The sequence below is a fragment of the Teleopsis dalmanni genome, chromosome 2 (genome assembly GCF_002237135.1).
Source record: "Teleopsis dalmanni isolate 2A chromosome 2, ASM223713v2, whole genome shotgun sequence".
Classification (NCBI taxonomy): Eukaryota; Metazoa; Arthropoda; class Insecta; order Diptera; family Diopsidae; genus Teleopsis; species Teleopsis dalmanni.
In genome coordinates this window covers 224,357,040-224,372,097 of record NC_051847.1, presented here as the reverse complement: position 1 = coordinate 224,372,097, position 15,058 = coordinate 224,357,040, and the positions used below count along the sequence as shown (strand labels likewise).

At 30.9% G+C, this 15,058-nt stretch overlaps 3 protein-coding genes across 6 annotated transcripts; 2 read left to right on the top strand and 1 right to left on the bottom strand.

Moving 5' to 3' along the window:
* Positions 1 to 581: 581 nt before the first annotated feature.
* On the top strand, positions 582 to 2,081 carry LOC119683875 (mitogen-activated protein kinase p38a). The gene has a single exon (XM_038097750.1). The coding sequence runs from the start codon at positions 796 to 798 to the stop codon at positions 1,879 to 1,881; it is 1,086 nt and encodes a 361-aa protein (XP_037953678.1). The 5' UTR covers positions 582 to 795; the 3' UTR covers positions 1,882 to 2,081.
* Positions 2,082 to 3,188: 1,107 nt separating this feature from the next.
* Positions 3,189 to 4,751, top strand: LOC119683874 (serine--tRNA synthetase-like protein Slimp). Its single transcript, XM_038097749.1, has 2 exons — positions 3,189 to 3,586; positions 3,642 to 4,751. The coding sequence occupies exons 1-2, from the start codon at positions 3,266 to 3,268 to the stop codon at positions 4,743 to 4,745; spliced, it is 1,425 nt and encodes a 474-aa protein (XP_037953677.1). The 5' UTR covers positions 3,189 to 3,265; the 3' UTR covers positions 4,746 to 4,751.
* An 85-nt stretch (positions 4,752 to 4,836) lies between these two features.
* LOC119683873 (anosmin-1) lies at positions 4,837 to 13,543 on the bottom strand. Of its 4 annotated transcripts, none has more exons than XM_038097744.1 (7): positions 12,630 to 13,543; positions 7,539 to 8,273; positions 7,359 to 7,477; positions 5,947 to 6,152; positions 5,514 to 5,869; positions 5,383 to 5,449; positions 4,837 to 5,032 (listed from the first exon to the last, which is right to left on the bottom strand). In XM_038097744.1, exons 2-7 carry the CDS (start codon positions 8,219 to 8,221, stop codon positions 4,874 to 4,876), a joined length of 1,590 nt encoding a protein of 529 aa, XP_037953672.1. In that variant the 5' UTR covers positions 8,222 to 8,273; positions 12,630 to 13,543; the 3' UTR covers positions 4,837 to 4,873. The 4 variants fall into 4 exon arrangements, with proteins under 4 accessions (XP_037953672.1, XP_037953676.1, XP_037953673.1 ...); XM_038097748.1 differs by having other exon boundaries at positions 4,837 to 5,029; XM_038097745.1 differs by having other exon boundaries at positions 7,539 to 8,269.
* Positions 13,544 to 15,058: the final 1,515 nt, after the last annotated feature.

Below are 15,058 nucleotides of genomic sequence, written 5' to 3'. Positions count from 1 at the left end.
AAAATAATTAAGCGCAAATACGGTTGGCTGGGCCATACTCTACGTAAAGACAGATCAGCAATTTCGCACGCTGCGCTAAAATGGAAACCTCAAGGTAAAAGAAGTGTATGAAGACCTAGAACGCCCTGAAGACGTACAATAAAACGGGAAACATCCAAATCGATTAACGAATAACGATATATGGCCAGAAAAAGAGGAAATTGGAAATTATTTGTAAGTCAAGTTCTTAATTATGTAATAATTAATCAATTCAAATTATCATATTAGTCATACCCTCTCACAATGATTAAAACTATAAAGAAAAATGTTGAAGAATGTTTTGAGATTAATAAATTATATACTATATATATCTTATAATTTATCACAAATGTGATAATAGTTTTAAATAAAACTCCATCGACTTTTTGATAATTATTATACTGTTTTAAATCAAAAATTGTATTTAATTTCAATGATTATTATATGTTAATCAGATAAAGCATTATATGTAGTAGATGAGTAAAGACAAATTAGTAGTTTTTGGTTTTTAATCATAATGTTCTTTGTGCGAGTTCGAGGCAACCCTAGAATTGCTCACATTTCGTAATGAAAATAGTTCTTTAAGGTGTGTTTGTGTTAATTTTATATTTATATATTATGAATCAAAGAGTTTTTTTATACTATATTTACGTATAAAGTGCTTAATAACTTTAAGATAACTCTAATCAGCAGCTGAATATTATTGTTCGTGTATTGTATATTTAATGAAATAAAATTAAATTTTTAATTTTACAAGTATTAAGAAATTAATTAAAAATGCATAAATTTTACAAACTGGAAATAAATCGTACAGAATGGGAAATTCCAGAAATCTATCAGCAATTACAAGCTGTTGGATCTGGCGCATATGGCCAGGTGTGTAAAGCGCTTGTCAAGGGTACAAATATGTATGTGGCGATAAAAAAGCTGGCCCGTCCATTTCAATCAGCAGTACATGCAAAACGTACTTATCGTGAGCTGCGACTTTTGAAACATATGGATCATGAAAATGTCATTGGTCTGTTAGACGTTTTTCATCCGCATCCCATAAATGTAACATTGGAAAATTTCCAACAAGTCTATTTGGTTACGCATCTCATGGATGCTGATTTGAATAACATTATACGTACCCAACGTTTATCCGATGATCATGTACAATTTCTTGTATACCAAATACTGCGAGGTCTCAAATATATCCATAGTGCCGGTATTATACATCGAGATTTGAAACCTTCCAATATTGCTGTGAATGAGGATTGTGAGTTACGTATATTAGATTTTGGTTTAGCACGTCCAACCGAAAACGAAATGACAGGATATGTAGCTACGCGTTGGTATCGCGCACCTGAAATTATGCTCAACTGGATGCATTACAATCAAACTGTTGACATATGGTCTGTAGGGTGCATTATGGCAGAGTTACTTACAGGGCATACACTGTTTCCCGGCACTGATCATATACATCAATTAAACTTAATTATGGAAGTACTTGGTACTCCACCTGATGACTTCATGAAAAAGATTTCTTCTGAAAGTGCAAGAAATTACATACAATCGTTACCCCCAATGAAGCGTCGTAATTTTAAAAATGTTTTCAAAGGAGCAAATCCTTTGGCTATTGATTTGCTAGAAAAAATGTTGGAACTGGATGCTGAAAAACGTATCACAGCTGAACAAGCTTTAGCGCATCCGTATATGGAGAAATATTCCGAACCCAGTGATGAACAAACATCACCCTTATATGATCAAAGTTTTGAAGATATGGATTTGCCAGTTGAAAAATGGAAAGAACTAGTCTATAACGAAGTTATTAATTTCAAACCTCCGCCGTCATTTGTGCAGACATTGCAACAAGCTAAGTGATTGTGCTCAGTAACTTATGTACATAAGTATTTATCTAATTCATTGTTAATTTTTTTTGTGCCTTTGCTATCGATTGATAGCGTCGTTTAAAATGTTTATTAAATTCTCTGTATTATTTTTTAAAATTGTGTTATTTATTAATATTTGTAAACATTTATTTTTTTAAATAATACAATAAAATTTTAAGTTGATCCGAAGGATAATATGCGCATATAAATATTATTTTGTGAAAAATATATTAATAGATTGTATTAAAATATTAATAGATTTAAACAATTAGATAATTAATTTTCCAGGTGTTATAATATTCAATATATATATTTTTATATTGCTACCGAAATCTGTTGATTTTTCTAGCATAAAAAACAGTTTCAAAAGGTTAGTGTAGATTCCGAAAATTTATTTTAACTTAAAATTTTTGTATAATTCCATATACTACATATTACTTTTTAATTAAATATATTGGAACTTGTTAAAACTATTTTAATATTAAATATAGGTCGCAATAAATCTAAATGAAGTTAAGCGGTGCTTATAAAAAAAGAGTTTTAAATTAAATCGTTTTTAAAAAGAAAAAAACTTCAGATACAATAAATAATTTTCGATCAAATGTTATGCAATAACAATGTATCAGTTAAGAATCTATTTTACCGTTGTGCTAAACTGTTATCCCATTTTCAAATACGTTTTCATAATCTAGCATAAATAGTATTGGATCATCATTAACTCTATATTACTAAAAGGTAATATAATATAAAAGTAGAGATCTAACTCTAATAATAAACGATCCCTTTCGGTTAGTTAATTCGGTCAATAAATACAGAAAAAGTATGATTAACTTTCGAGGGTTTAAGCAAGGTACTTGCTTATTTACACGGCACAAGTAAAATATCATTATTGAGCGATTTGTGGGTGTTGTCTATTTGTTTGTTGTTTTCAAAATTTTTCTATCCAAAATGATTTCTAGAAATTTATGAAAATCACCGATTAACACTTTTAAAGTTTCTAGTGTAACCTGTTTTTATAATTTATATTTTTATTTTCTTTTCGACATATAATTGCCGAATGTAACCAGAAAAACTATCATTTGAAAACTATTAAATCATGGTTCTGAGATTACGACTCACTTATGTTTCTTGAATAGGTTATTTTACACCTATAAAAAATTGTTTTCCTAATATCAAGACACATATTGCTTGAGAAATTATCAAAAAATATTTGCTTAAACGTCAACGTAGTTTGGCAGCACTTTTATTTTAAAAATTTTTATTTCTGCACACCTTCTGTCAACATTAACAGCTGTTAAAACAGCTGTGTTTGTTATGCATATTAAGAAGCATGGTATTGTTGTATAAATTCAATTATTTGAAATAAATATTTCAAAATGTTAAAAATATATACTCAAGCGTTTGTTAATCGTATGATCTTTAAAAGTATTACAGTCCAGCGAAGAAAAGTTTCTGCCTTATATGTTACCGGAGACAAGGCAAAGGAAAACAATGCCATAATATATCCTTACATGGATTTTAAACAAACCTTTCAGAATCGAGAGGAACTGCAAAATTCCATTTCACGAAGGAAATCAAGTATAGACTTAAGTAATATATTGGAAAAGTATAAAACTTATAACAAATTTAAGGAGGAGATTCAACAGTTGGATCAGCAACGAGCACAAATTGCCGTTAAGTTGAGAAATTTATCAAAGGTGCGGTTTCTTTTAAAAAAAGTTGAATTGTATTTACCTTATAATTATCTTCTAGTCTGAAGGAGGGAACAGCGAAATTGAAGCATTAAAAGAGCAAGGAATATCGTTAAGAAACAGCGTGAAGAGTTTAAAGGAAAAGTTCTATCCAATTGAAGATGATTTCATACATAGCTTTTTAGATATTCCAAATTTACTACATAAGCACTGTCCAAGTAATGGAGAAGAAAACATATTGTACAGGAGTAATGTTCCTCGCATTGAGGAAGGTGAAATGCATTTAAAGCGTACAGATTTGATACGTTTTGAAGATAATAGTCGGTATTATTTGTTTGAGGAAGCTGCTGAGTTTGATTACAAAGCTACTCAAGCGCTGCTACGGTATTTTGTATTTGACGGTGATTTTATACCAATGTCAAACCCAGATTTTGTACGCGCTATTCTCTTAGAGGCTAATGCTACTCCAATGGATGATTATCACATGGTTATGGAACAAAATTTGATAAATAAATTAAATCCATCTTATTTGGTAGGTGGGGGTTCATTTGAAAGTTTTCTTGGCGCAGTGACCAAGTTATGTGTTTATCCGAATGTTATACCTTTGCGTTGTGTAAGCAGCGGACGTAGTTATCATAAAGCGCGCAATGTAACTAATGCAACAACTGAAAACTTATTTACCGCCATACAAACCAATGCCGTACAAACTTTTGCTGCCGCGACAAATCAAGAGGAAGCTGATGCGTTAATGGAAGAAATTTTAAACCTCGCTATAGATTTTTATAAAGCACTTAATATACACTTTCGTATAGTATATGCAGACGCAAGTGACTTAAAAATTTCTGAAAATCTACGTGCAGTTATAGAAGCATATTCTCCAGTTGAAAAACGTTTTATTAGCGTTGGACATGTGAGCAATTATGCTGACTTCGTGTCAAAACGCATACTATTCAGTATGCAGAAGGAGAAAGAAAACCACTTCTTACATATTGTAGGAGGTCCTGTATTAGAAACAACGAGATTGATTGGTCTATTAATTGAACAAAATATTCCACTTGAAAAGTGCAAATTACTTGGCGCTTTTGAAGAAGAAATGACATATGACTTCCCAGTTGACGTGAAGCCACCTGAACCGATTGATAAGTTTAGAAAACTATTTGAATAATAAAATGTACAGTTATTTATAAAAATTGTGTTTTATTTTTGTTGTGAATATTAAGATTATAGTTAAGTATTTTTTTAAAAACTGTTTCCTATTAACGTTTCTACATATATTATTAATTTATTAAGGTGTTAACATTTTAATTGGACTTTCGGAAAACGCTTCCGAAAATTTTCACATTTAGGCGTCGTGAAGGAGAAATTCTTTTTATCAATATCATCAACTACACTTAATATTTTAAGCACATAAGTCGTGTTGTACTTTAATTTGCTGAATTCCAACGAGTTCTTCTGAAAAGAATTTTAAGCCAACATTAACAAATATATAAATTAAACTACAAAAACAAATACATAAGCATTGCTTTCTTGTTTCTGATATGATTGTTTATATAATATATAAAGTTTGCATATACCATATATCAAACTTATATTTGTGTTCAAAAATTTTCTTTGCCTCGTCAGATCTGGTTATACTCTACTCTAATTTTAACATAGACAGAGCATTCTTTAATGCTGAATAATTTATACATGAATTGTTTATTTTAATAATATTTTATGTTCATGTTTATGTACAAATCATATCAGAAACGTATGTGTCATTAGACTTATAACCATTGTTTTATTACTATTAAAATACTGACTTTGGCACGTATTGCGTTATATTCACGTTGATCACAATTCGTATCTTTGGAGCAAAGTTCATAAATTCTGCAATAAAAGCACATAAGCGAATTAAATTTCACGCCTTTCAAAGTGATTATTTACATCATACTTTTCCTTATGTGAATGAAATCCTGATATTTGTACAATCATGCCTAGTTTTCTATTTAAGCGATATCGTACCTCATAGCTCGATTGTACACCATTGTCCATAAACTTCGCCCTTTGCATAGAATTGTTATATGGGAGCTCATTTGCGTTACTATTGTTGAGGTATTTTTGTCTAAATGGCTGTTGGTTATGACCACATTTTAACGAATTATGGCCGTTATGTGCTGCGATCGTAGTATTATAAAGAAATGAAAACTTCTCTGATTTGAGTCGGCGTTTGCCGCTGATAGACATCGCTTGTACTTGTATGTAGTAACTGGATTCCGGTAATAAATTGGTTAATTCATAATGAAGTGCCTTAAAATATTGAATTTACATAATTTCATACATATTATTTTTGACGTTTTAGTAAAATTATTAATTTGTATGCTCACATCTTTAACATCGGCTTCACTTGAAATGAGGGACTGGGACTGTCCCGATGTATTTGATTTAATATATAACGACCACATAACCTTGTATTTCTCAACAGGTAAATTTGACTTAGATGGGCACCAAATGACTCTAGCTGTATAATAATTCTTTTCTAGGCGTGCAGCTACTACTTTTACATCTGCTGGGGCTTTAGGTGGTTTGGGCTCTAAGATTAGAAGAAAAATTTTAAAACAATAAAAAATTGTTAGTATTAAATACAAATAAATTTATTTAAATTTCGTATATTAAAGATCACTAAGCGCATATTGCATATAAGTCCCAATTCTTTGCAAATGTCTAAATAGTATTAAACATTTGATATATAAATAAAACATAATATTAAATATCATCACGCCATATCTACTAAAAATTAGGGTTGTTATATAAAACATATAATCCCAACGTTTTTTTTGCTACCACAGTTTTTTACATTTGTTCTACTCTGGCTTCTGATAGATTCATTTGCTTATGGTAATAATAATAGATCGTCATTGGTAATACCAAAGGTGCGGACGAATTTAAGTAACGCCACCTGTTCTAAAGAACTTTGTCCACTCTGATATATGCCGATATAGCTTATTTATCAAGACATCGTAGTTTAAAATTGTTCACTTTTTACATTGATTATACTAATGAAAACTACACACACCATCTAATATTAACTGATGTATACACTTTTTGCATTAACAACATAAGTAATTAGATAAGTAGATACACCATTTGGCATAATTTTTATATATAAATTGCCAACTTTTAACCTTCATATCTGGAGAAGTAAACTAATTTGGAGTAGCGGAAAAAGTTAGTCACAATAGATGATTTTTATCTAATCGTTAAGTCAGGACGCCCTAGAAATTTGGTACTTTCTTTGCAACGAATAAGTTACAGTAAGTGATGAAACTTGAAAGCGTTATAATAGCCTTTAAAAGATCTGCTTACTAATATACATATGTATATCTTTATACACTTCTAATCCACAATCTGTTATTACATGTTCAGATTGCGTTGATTTGTAATAAATTTAAGGAAAATAATAAACAAGAATTGAGTTGATTTTCAACTATAATATATCATGTGAAATATGGTATATGATTCGTTGTTATAGTTAACTATCTATAACACATATAGCAACATATTGAAAATTTTATACAAGTAATGGAAATAAACTGCAATGTTAAAAAAACTTGCTCAGATGCACTAAATCAGAAAAGGCTCAACATCAACCTATATATACATATATACGGTAAAACTATCAACTCAAGAGTTGTTTAATAAATTATTAAATTTATATAAGAACTTATTTATGACTTCTAGTCCACCATATAAATATTAAACTAATATAATTATGTAAGATGTTTAATTTATTACTTACTGTTGGTAAGTGCGAAAGGTTTGGATGGTTCAGAATATCCTCGAAATCCATAAGCATTCACGGCTGCAACTCTAACTTGATACCACCATGAGGGTTTTAAATCAAAAGCTACGTCAATTCTTACGAAAATATTTTAAACATAAGCATATTAATACATAACTTTAATGTAAAATCATTTACCTCTTACTCCTTGTATAAGAAATTTCTGCAAGTTTTTCAACAAGTTGCCACTGCCATTTGCCAAATTTTCGGTCTGCCAACGACTGACCTATATGGTAACGAACTTCGACATGACAATAATAAGTGGAATTAGCTGAAGATTGTATTGTTATTTGCACCTTATGACCTTTCGGTTTACAATCCAATATTTTAGGGATAGGTGGTAGGACATTGTCTTCGCGTACTTCTGGTACATCTGTACATACCGAATAGCCACAAGAAGATTCGCAACATTTCTGAACCTCAGGACAATCAGAGTCATAACTGCAGTGATTTAAACAGGATAATTTGTCTGTTTCAGAAATATAGTGCTTAAATTGCACATTTGGACATTGGCCACGTCGTTGTTGCCTTATAGTCTCCTGTTTACATTGCTTATAGCATATTTGATGGCTATCCGGGCTTAATACCTGACTTGGTGGCATGTAACCTTCCTCACATTTCGCATGACACTGTAACTCAATTATTTTATCCTTTATATCGATAGCTGATCTTTGTTGGAATGTGTTGTATGGGCGCGAAGCACGATTTTGTTGGCGGCGACCTTGACCGCTAACAACAATATCAGCGTTATTTATTATTTGGCATATGCACAAGCCAAACATAATGCATATTAATTCTTTAGAACGAAGCAACAAAGACATCCTCTTCTCTTTTCTATTATACTTCTTGATATTCCTACCTATAAAAGACTGACTTAACCGATTTATAGTTTGTGCATGCTCGAATTTTAAATCGATAATTACGTTTGCATAGCTGGCGTGTAGGAATGTTTAGAATGTTTAGAATGTGGACTGGCTGGCATGTCATTTGTACCTTAATTCTATTTTGTTACTTTTTTTCTAATTATCTGGAAGATGTTTTGCATCTCATTTCATTTTCAGATTGATTTTAAGTGTTCGTTCGCGATACCCACTTGTCAACTGCATAGAGGCAAGCGTGTATGCGCAGTCCTGGGAACAAACGCTTCGAGCTAAACCGGTTCCCTGCGAGCGCTTGCTTAATAAAAAGAAAGTAACAAAGTTGCAAACCTTAAGTTTTCTTTACTTAATAAATATTTTTAGAATGCTAACTACAGGCAATAAAAATGCCAAAGACCAATGGAGGCGTTCTTCATTCACCAATTATGGCAACTGCATAATATTTATGCTTTCTGAATATTTTTTCTAATTATGTTCCCTAATGTTTCTTAGTTTTTTAATTGAATACCACTTAGTTTTAACTCACTCTAAAAGCAGGAATCACGCAAACTATTTAATACAAAGAATCTCTTAAAACATATAAGGAGGATGTACAAGCCACACATTTTATAAATAAATTGAAAAACCCATACCAATCTCATACAAAATATTTTTTATATTAAAATCACTTAATCGGTCAGAAATTTATATAATGATCTCTTCATTAATTTTTATAATTGTCCTACTTATATATTTCATTAGACTGTGTTTGGATATATGTATAGACATTATGTTATATATATATCCAAAAAGTTTGTTGAACTTATTTTTATATGAGTATCACTATACTCATATATATATTTATATATATATGTATATAATATTCTTCAATCCAAACGTGCACCCATTTAAGCATTTATGAGAATGTTCACACAAAGGGTAACTTGATCCAGGCTGCTATATTTGAAAGATTTTGCATTCGTAAATTACTCGTGTATATGGATACATTTATGGTTATAAAACAAAACCAAAAAACTTATATATGCGTCTATATATAAATGTGAATGTAATCTACCATAAATGCATTGGACTGGTAAGCGTGTTGCCTACTCTACTCATCTATAAGCCAAGTTTCAATTTTCATCACATTGAGCTGCAAACCGCCTTACTTATAATTGTCTGCGGTAAAAATGCTTATATCACTATTCATTATTCTAATTTGGTAAGTAAACGACAAAAGTCTTTTACCAAACACAAATACTTAAACAGATAGGAAAAGCATTTTCCAAATGAAACAATAAAATATATTCATAAATTGTTAAACAAATCATTCAAATTGAAACCTCAACTTTGATTTGGATTGTGTTATGTTTCATAAAGATATCTTAAGCCAACAACAACATAATGCTACGAAAACAAACAAAAAAAGTGATACAATTATCTGTTTTAGTGCTGTATTACAGTTTCAAACCAATATATAACCTTATATGGTATATTTCAAATCAATTTTGTTTTCTTATACAAAATAATGTATCCTAAACACTCTAAACTAAGTTTTCTCCTAGTTTAGAGTGTTTAGAGTATACAAAGACTTCACAGAAGTTTGTCAATAAAGTTAAGTTGATATTTTTAAACTATCTATTTTAAAGTTAATAACTTTCTTAAAATATCATTCCAAAAATATAAAAAATACCATATTTATTAAATCATATGCTGCCCTACAATGGAATTCTCAAGGCAATAGAAGACCCGGCAAGCCTCGTACTACCTGGAGTAGAACAATCCCGCATGAAATTAATAAATCATTTAACGAATTAAGATATTAAGCATTAAACAGAAATACCTAGCAATTCTATGTAAATAGTCTATGTTCCTGATGGAATACGGCTTTATAATAATATTTATTATAATGAATTTTTTTTTGTCGTTTGTAGAATTGTTGTATCAATCAGCGCGGTCTATCAGATATACCATATTATAACTTACGAACTTACTTGAAGACTATTAATAAGCTTAACAATAACTACTGGTTTTCATTCACAGATCTCTTTCTGACTGTCACAGGAGGTACGAGTAACAAATATGGATTATTACATATTCTGCAAAATCTGCAAGTGTTAATGTCCTTTAATTTCATCTGTGGAAAGACGAGATTAAAGGAAGATATAATAACGTTATTATCTTAATAACGATATTATAGCTCAAACTTTTTTGAGTTGTCCGTTTTCGATTTGATCTCAAATATTTTGTATTTATAAACATGACAGTGATAATTTAACTACTATGATCAATATATATATATATATTGTGCAAAATTTTTCTATCAATTAATCAAAATAAAAATTTAAACTAAAAAGTTTAAAAAAAGCATTCGGAATATATTTCAATCTGTAGGTCCTTACTAGTCTATATATTTTTATATTATATTATAATTAACTATTTAGTTTAGTCTTTAATAAAATTGTGTTCGTTGTAATTTTTTATCTATCTTTAGGGGTGTGTATACAATATTATATATGACTTTGTTATAATGTTTTTTAAGTCAGCCAATATTTCGTTTGTGCAGGCATTTAAAATTATGCGTGTGACTAATAATGTACAATGTCACATTATCCCTTAACGAATATTGCATATCAAACTTGCAACATACAAATAATGAAAATTATAAAAATAAAGCTGTGGCTATAAAATGAGCAATACATGCTTTAATATTTAGCATAAAATATAAAAAAAATAATTACATTCATATATTCAACTATTGCAACGGCTTCAAGGGGCCCAACCTAATAAACGAACTTCTATCCAAATTGGCATTTATTGTAAGTGCGCACCAAATGACGTTCCTGAAGTCATTACTCTTATTAGCCTGACATAAAAACGCTAAGATAACAGTCGTAATGAACTATTTTTTGCTAATGATCGATAAGTAAGTTAGGTTAGATATCGTAATGAATCTATATTAATGTATTGTATAACAAAAAGGTTAAATGAGATCAGAATATATAACTAATTGTCTTATAAGCTTTAAAAACAAAAACTTGCAGACTATCTCTGGACAGTTATTTCTTTGCAGTTAACGCACTATTAATTTATTTAGAACAGACAAAATTTTCAACATTTCTACTTTGTAAAAAATTTTCAACACCATTCACTAAACTAATTACGTCGGACATTGCAAGTATCCTTATTTTCAAATAGACTAGACTGACAAGACTGATATAATATACAAAATAAAGTTCTAACTAACTGCACTAATTGCAGGAAACAAAAACGAGAAATATTTCAAAAATGCCAGGAGAAGCAGTTAAGAAATACATAAAATAATTTTTGATTGATTAGGTATAGGTTTCAATGGTTCAAATCTAAGAAGAAACATTCTTATATCTAAGAAATGTAAAGTATGAACGCTTCACGGTGTAATTAGCTGAAGATTGCATTGTTAGTTGCACCTTATGATTTTTCGGTTTACAATCCAATATTTTAGGTATAGATGGTAAGACATTGTCTTCGCGTACCTCTAGTACATCTATACATACCCCGAATAACTACAGGAAGATTCGCAATATTTCTACACCTCAGGCTAATCAGAGTCATAACTGCAGTGATTTTAAGAGGATAATTTGTCTGTTTCAGAAATATAGTGCTTAAATTACACTTTTGGACATTGGCCACGGCGTTGTTGCCTTATACTCTCCTGTTTACATTACTTATAGCATATTTGATGGCCATCTTGACTTGGTGGTATGTAACCATCATGTATGAAATGTAAAGCAGGAACGCTCACGGTCGTTTTTGGTTCGAGCACTACTCGGAAATATAGTAAGATTAATTAGCAGTCTTTCTAAGGTGTTAGTTCGAGCTGGAGTTTAAAAATAAATAACAATAAATGTTTAAGAGGTGCTTATTTTATCTCAAATTAAAATAAAACTAATAAATAGTAATAAATAGTTCTTAAAAGAGGAACATTTTTCGAATATTGGGATTTAAACGCGGACTTCTAATCAAATGTGTATATTTTCCTGTGTTAGGAAGCTAATCAAAGAAGGTTAGTGGTGGTGACCTTTTAAGAAATTTAAGTCATCATTTTTGATGATGAGAATCCTTCTATTTTAATCTCTATTTTACTATTATCTATCATGAATGAATGTTGTTACAACTACAACTTTGACATTGCCATTGCCATTGCCATTGATTAGTTAAGTACATAAAAAAGTATGTTTAAAACCGTATTCATTAAAAGAATGCCTAGTTAGTTGACATCGTCTTATTACAGTCTAAGATATTTTATAGGTTTTCTTAAGAGTTGATCATTTTGGCACAGCTACGCAGACTAACCGATTAACAGACTAACAGACTAACAGAGACTACTTACGATGTGCACTGAGCGTGTATGTTTGAGTGTATGTTTGCTGAACGCACAAACTTGGGCGACGGTGGCAATTAATGATTCGTTTTTAACAATTTAAAATTCAAAAATACTACGCTTTGGATACCAGATACAAGATACGAGATACAAGATGCGAAACACTAAATGCGTTCTGTTCTGTTTTAATGCTTCTTATGCTTCATATGTTGTTCGCGTTTAAGTGTTTATTTCATTTTATTTAATTTTTTATTTAATATTATTTTAATTTAGTGTTACTAGAGCCAATGCACAACCATTAACAAAAATAACAAAACAAAACAAAAACATTTCCCATACCGAACACAGGCTTTACTTAGTGAAATGCCGGTTGATTGTTTTACAATTTACCGATTACAATTACCGATTAAATACAATACGTGCTAATGTTGTATTCTCTTATTTTCTAGATACAATTCACAATTCAGACGCACTCGGTATTTACATTTTTTTCATTAACTGTATCATAACAATTAAAAAATCACTTAAATGTCAACACTCGCACGCAATAAAAATTGGGACATAAAAAATTTAATTGCAAGCCCGGCGAGCAGTCCAAATAGAGAATGAACTTTATATATGTATATATATACTTTTGTCTGAATATGTTTTCAATTCAGATTTGTGTCCTTTTAACTTGATTGTAATTAAATGCGAACATCAGTTAACCATAAATCATGGCACATTAACCAAAACAAAAATTCTAAAAAAATTTCGAAAAAATGGAACAAGTTTTTACGCGCAGAGACACAACCGTTCCGCAGTTCCTTTGAAAACACACTGAACGTGGTATCTAAGCGATTGCAATTATAGGGGCTTGCACTGCTCCCTATTTTGGATCATGTTTGAGAGAAGCGCATATTGGAGAGCACAAGCGTATCAACAGATGCAAAATGTTATTGAAAGAATTGAGCACTAATAATTCAGTTGATACGAATTTGCCAGCAGCAACAACAGAAACAACACAACACAACACACAGTAGCAGTAGCAGCAGCAACATTTTAAGAAACAACAGATCCACTTAGTCAGAGCTGTTCAACCTGCGACCCTATGTGGGTACGTGCGAATCATTCTTTGCTGAGTTCAATCGTTGTTACTTTTGCTTTACTTTGAAAAATGACATTAGAGCACTTGGGCGTCAATGATTGGAAAATGGTTACGATATCATATCAGAAGAAAAGATAGCAATGAAAATAATAGAACTATATGATTAATTAGGGATGAAAAAGCTAGTTCATCCCTACAGTTATGGTAGGTATCCTTCTTCAGCAGAACAGAGTTGAGATTGCTGGTGGTATATTTAACGAGTCACCATGGACTGCATTATCACCTTAACAAAATGGGTCTGTCCGAAGAGATAGATTGTCGACTCCGCTTAGAAGCAAACGAGACTTCCAGTCACACTCTGTGACTGCCCAGTCTTGATCAGAGGTAGGTTATTGGATCGAGAACTACTCTCCCTACCCTTCTCACATTAGGAGGTTCGCAACGGCTGACATTCTGGCTTTCATTCGGAAGGCGGAATGTCTTCTTTTTGGTTAGGGTCTGTTGTAGCACAAAAGATCAACCATGGTCGCAGTGCTCCGGTCCGTTGGAAGCTGGTACCCCGTTTATTCCTCTTCCTAGAAATGAATTTAAAATTATTGAAAATAATGAATTGAAAATTTATGTTATGCTATACAAGTCCTATCTATGTTTAGAGTTTGTATTATGAACAACAAAAGAGTATGTACCGTGGTCGTGGTGTTTGCGCCAGAGTCAGTTTTAAACAAGAATTTCTACTTCGTTCCATATCATAGTGTAATTTTATAGCTCATCTCGAACAGTGTGATTTTTCCAGGTGTCTTTAGGATAACACACTGACTTTAATTTTAATGCGGTTCTAATAATGTTATCTTAACGTATTCGTAATGTATGTCAAACTCAGTGAAGTATGTCAATTCTTCACTCGTTCATTGTCAAGGATCTTGATTGCTTGTTTTTAAGGTCAGTTAATTTGGCCTAAAATATTTGATGGCATACACATACTTGTAAGTTCCCTGTAAATTTGCTGAATATGAGACTTAATAATATGGGTTTGATGAAGCTTTAAATATTTTCAGCTTTATAGTTCCTGAAGTTTGGGATTTGTGGATAATTATTTTAAAGAATACATACATATATGTAATGTTAATAATAAAATGTTCAGATGAAAAAAATTATTAAAGTTTTCGACGTTATGACAAAAGAAAATGTTATTTCATTTCTAACAGCAACGTGGACCGTGGCGATTACTTAATCCACCAAATATCTGATATATGTTAGTAATCATTATTATGTCAATACAATGGACAGAATTATCGAAAACATGTTTTATTTGATGATTTATTGTCAAATTTAACTAAAGATGTTGTATATG